The 3860-nt window shown below is 54.4% G+C and overlaps 1 protein-coding gene across 2 annotated transcripts; it reads left to right on the forward strand.

The window, feature by feature from the left end:
* Nucleotides 1-1229: 1229 nt before the first annotated feature.
* On the forward strand, nt 1230-3271 carry LOC113210570 (uncharacterized). 2 transcript variants are annotated; one of them, XM_026428629.2, is made up of 3 exons: nt 1230-1843; nt 2199-2336; nt 2410-3271. In XM_026428629.2, the coding sequence occupies exons 2-3, from the start codon at nt 2228-2230 to the stop codon at nt 2790-2792; spliced, it is 492 nt and encodes a 163-aa protein (XP_026284414.1). In that variant the 5' UTR covers nt 1230-1843; nt 2199-2227; the 3' UTR covers nt 2793-3271. The 2 variants fall into 2 exon arrangements, with proteins under 2 accessions (XP_026284414.1, XP_026284413.1); XM_026428628.2 differs by having other exon boundaries at nt 1236-1843; nt 2170-2336.
* Nucleotides 3272-3860: the final 589 nt, after the last annotated feature.

The following is a 3860-nucleotide window of genomic DNA, read 5'->3' on the forward strand; positions in this document are numbered from 1 at the left end:
GGTGGGGTGGGGTGAGTCAAATCCGCGACGTACTGTGACAGCGGAGGACGCGCGACGACGACATGGACAGCGCCCGCGAACAGACGGATAGGCAACCGAACGCGCATGGCGCTCGGGCCGCAGGCCCACCCCCGGGCTGCTCGCGTCCGCGAAAAATGGAAAGTTGTAGCAACCAGCGTATGGTTACTGCAGGGACAACCATAAAATATGGTTGAGGGACGGCACAGCACAGACGTATCAACCAATAATACGGTTTTCACCACTGGCGGATCGTTGTCTCAACCATATTTTATGGTTATCCCTGAGAGAACAATGAGATGGTTCCTACAACTTCTCTATCAATTCAAATGTTTACATGGTACACATTAAAGAAAGTGTACATGGCATGTATGCTTTAATTAATGTGTACATGGCTATGTACACATTTATAAATGTGTACATGCCCATGTACACATCTTTTAAAGTGTACATACAACCGTTAGTATACATGCCGTGTACACATCTTTTAATGTGTACATGCCTATGTACACATTTATAAATGTGTACATAGGCATGTACACATTAATCAAAGCATACATGCCATGTACACTTTATTTAATGTGTACTATGTACACATTTGAGTTGGCAGAGTTTCCAATTTTCTGGGGGCGTCGTCGCGCCGCGTCTCTCATCGCCGCGGGCCAAGTACTTTTCGGGACCAAGCAGCCAAGATGCACCTATCGACATGTCGAAATTAGTTTCTTTTCAACGACCCGTGTGTGGCGAAAAGGCACGGTCGGTCCGCGACGCAACGAGTCTTTGGTCGTCTTTCCCGCCGGATGCTCCAGCGGGTGAGTCCTGCGGTGCAGTGCAGTAATTTCCAAACAATGAATGCAGGCTGATAACATTAAAAGCTCCACCCTGACGTTTCGGGAGTTTCGACATAGACGATTTGAACTGTATTTGGACAAGAAAGAAATGTGAAAGAAATGCGACAAGCATCGCGGCCGCCCCGATCCCGATAGGGCTTGCGCTGGCAGCCGTGGTGCTTTTAGACTTACTCCAGATTCCTCCTTGCCCGAGTGGCGGTGAGACCGTAGATCTCTTCCTTCGTTATCTGGTGGTCTCACTGATACACGGTATCATCTGCTGCCAAGGTCGAATTTTTTCCTCCTTGTGAGTCAAATCGCGATTGGCTGCTGGCGACGCGAGGCTGGCCCGAGGAGGGGGGAGACGGGCGGCGGGGTGGGTCCGATGGAGGAGGGGCCCCCGCGTCCCACCCCAGCCGCCGCGCTGCCGGCCGCCAGCCAGATGCAAAAGCGGCGTAACAGTAACACCAACACCGACATTGGCGTGCATTCGGTCCGCCCAGTAGCCGTCCTACTTGCGGCGCCCCTCCACAGTGCCTCCACCTCAGTCTAAGCGCCGAGCGTGTCGACCACCGCCGCGGCCGAGCAGGAGCAGGAGAAGGAGACGATGTCCTAGGAAGGCGGGGCTGTTGGCCACGCCGGCTTCCAGCCTAGTGCCAAGGTGCACCACCATCAGCACCTTGGGTCAGGCAGGCACGGCGCAGCCGTGCAGTCAGGCGGGAGTTCCGCACCACCCACCACCCGTCGTCCTGCGCGACGGATCACCCGGAAACACGTTCGCGATTGCCTAGCGTACCTCTCCGCCCTGCGTGGCGGACCACCTACAAGCCGCGTCCTAAAGTGAACCACCGATCCGAAATATAGAGTGTAGCCACCGGCATCTATCACCCAGAGTTGCTTATCTCTCCTCAAACCCGGACCTCCATCCACGGTAACAGGGCTCTGGGGCCGGCCACACCAACGAGGGATCACCCGACATCGACCCCACCTAATAGGTAAGTAATAACAGTGAAGTCTCTGTTGGCCTTCGGTGGACTTTCCCTCTTTTAACCACCACACTGCAAACCAAGCCAAACAGTGTGCCTAGTACTACATACAAAGGAAGAGACGACTTGCAGGAGCACGGATGCACTGTAAACCCAACTGTGTCTTGGAAGTGTGCACTTGCCTTGGCGCTACGCTAACGTGGCGCGTACACACTCAGAACAGTGTGCCATACATGTACACACTTCCTAGTGTATGCCATGGGCAAATTACAAAATATATTGTGCGACTGTCTCCCGTCACGTCACGCCTCCTGACGCAATTTGTCTGGACGCAGCCTTGAACTCACAGTCCATGCCGAAGCAGGCCTCGCTCCCGTGGAAGGCGACTCATGGATGAGGCGGCGCTTGGAACGCGTGTATCTCGGCGAGGGTGGTCCTCGAGTTCACCCGACCGGCCTCGAGAACACCCCGAGCGACGCGACATCGGCGCCCGGCTACAGCAGTAAGACGATACCCGTGATTGAACTTTTACATCATTCAAAGCATTTGGGCCAAAATAACGTTTCGTTACACAGGACAGGACCCGGAAACACAGGACTTGACCCAGGCCGTCGTGTCGCAGTCGCTCAATCCCCGGGACTGGAGCCAGGTCGACGTGCTGCAGTGGCTCCGACGCGTCCTCCCGGGCCCGACGCCAGACGAAGTCTTCCAGTGGCTGCGGTGTCCGAGCGGGGCCGTGCTCTCCACCCTCACCAAGAGGGAGATTAAGGAGCGCGTCGGAGACCCTGCCGGGACTCTTGTGTACGACGAGTTTTGTGACGAGCTCGCCGACGGGGTGGGGGCTCGTGCACCACCCCCATCGCCCGACCCCACGGGAACTGAACGTCCCTATTTGTGGCCACAAAATTGTGGCCACAAACCCGGCGGCCAGAGTCAGCTCAATCCGACCCGCCTATAGAACACCTCATTTCGGGTAATACGAAATCCAAAGCCTTCGGGATGTAAGCAGAAGGCAAGGACATGTTAGGCACATAGTCCCTAACAACCCGGAAGGCCCCGGATGCATATAAACCAACACAATGGGAATGGGACCCACATGAAGGACATCTTTTATAAGGATTGCCTACCCTCCAGGCGCCCTCAGCCACAACTGGGCCCCACACCTCGCCCGAAAGTGAACCACACATTACAAACGAGCCAAGGCATACGAGGCCATCTCGAAAGGCTGCTCGGTGGGCGTGCCTACCTACCCAGCACCCTCAGCCACAACTGGGTCATCAGCCACAACTCGTCCAAAGGATCACCCACTCATTACTAGGCACCGGTCGCGAGCGTAAGGGCGAGTGCTGCTCGGCGGGCCCGAATTCCTACCAGGCGATCTCATCAACAACTGGACCCTGGGGTAAAAAATAAAAACAATAAAAAATACCCCCAAAATCCAAGGATCGAACCCATGACACGGACAGCCGAAACGAGCAGCGATCCAGCACGCAACTTCCTGAGCCAATAGACCACACACCAAAAGCGCCATCAGACACCAATATATGACGCATGGCTTTGCAGACCCAGGTGCGCGTGCCTCCGGCCCGGGGAGACAGAAGTGCCCCCATTCGGCCGCTCCGTGACAGAAATTTCAACGTAAATCGGCTCTAGCTCTGGACCCATTGGAGCTACAGCGTCCATATTTCGGCAGTAGATTCTTCTAGTAAAACTGAACGGATTTTAAAGTAGGCGATCACCTCACGCACAGGCACACCAGTTTTATTTCGATTCAAAGTAGGGTCCTAAGGGCAAATTCGTAGAACACCGATTTCTCGAAAACTATTCATCCCACAGCGACCTGGCTTTGCAGGGCAGTTTATATTCACAAGCCGAACATTCCTGGCTAGTCTAAATTAGTTGGGGTAGTAAAAAATAAAAAAATAAAAAATATCCCCCAAAAGTCAAGAGTCGAACTTACGACACGGAGAGCCGAATCGAGAAGAGATCCAGCACTCAACTCTCTAAGCTACCAGACGACCACACT

Source organism: Frankliniella occidentalis, unplaced genomic scaffold (assembly GCF_000697945.3).
Source record: "Frankliniella occidentalis isolate FOCC.00 unplaced genomic scaffold, Focc_3.1 Scaffold403, whole genome shotgun sequence".
Lineage (NCBI taxonomy): Eukaryota > Metazoa > Arthropoda > Insecta > Thysanoptera > Thripidae > Frankliniella > Frankliniella occidentalis.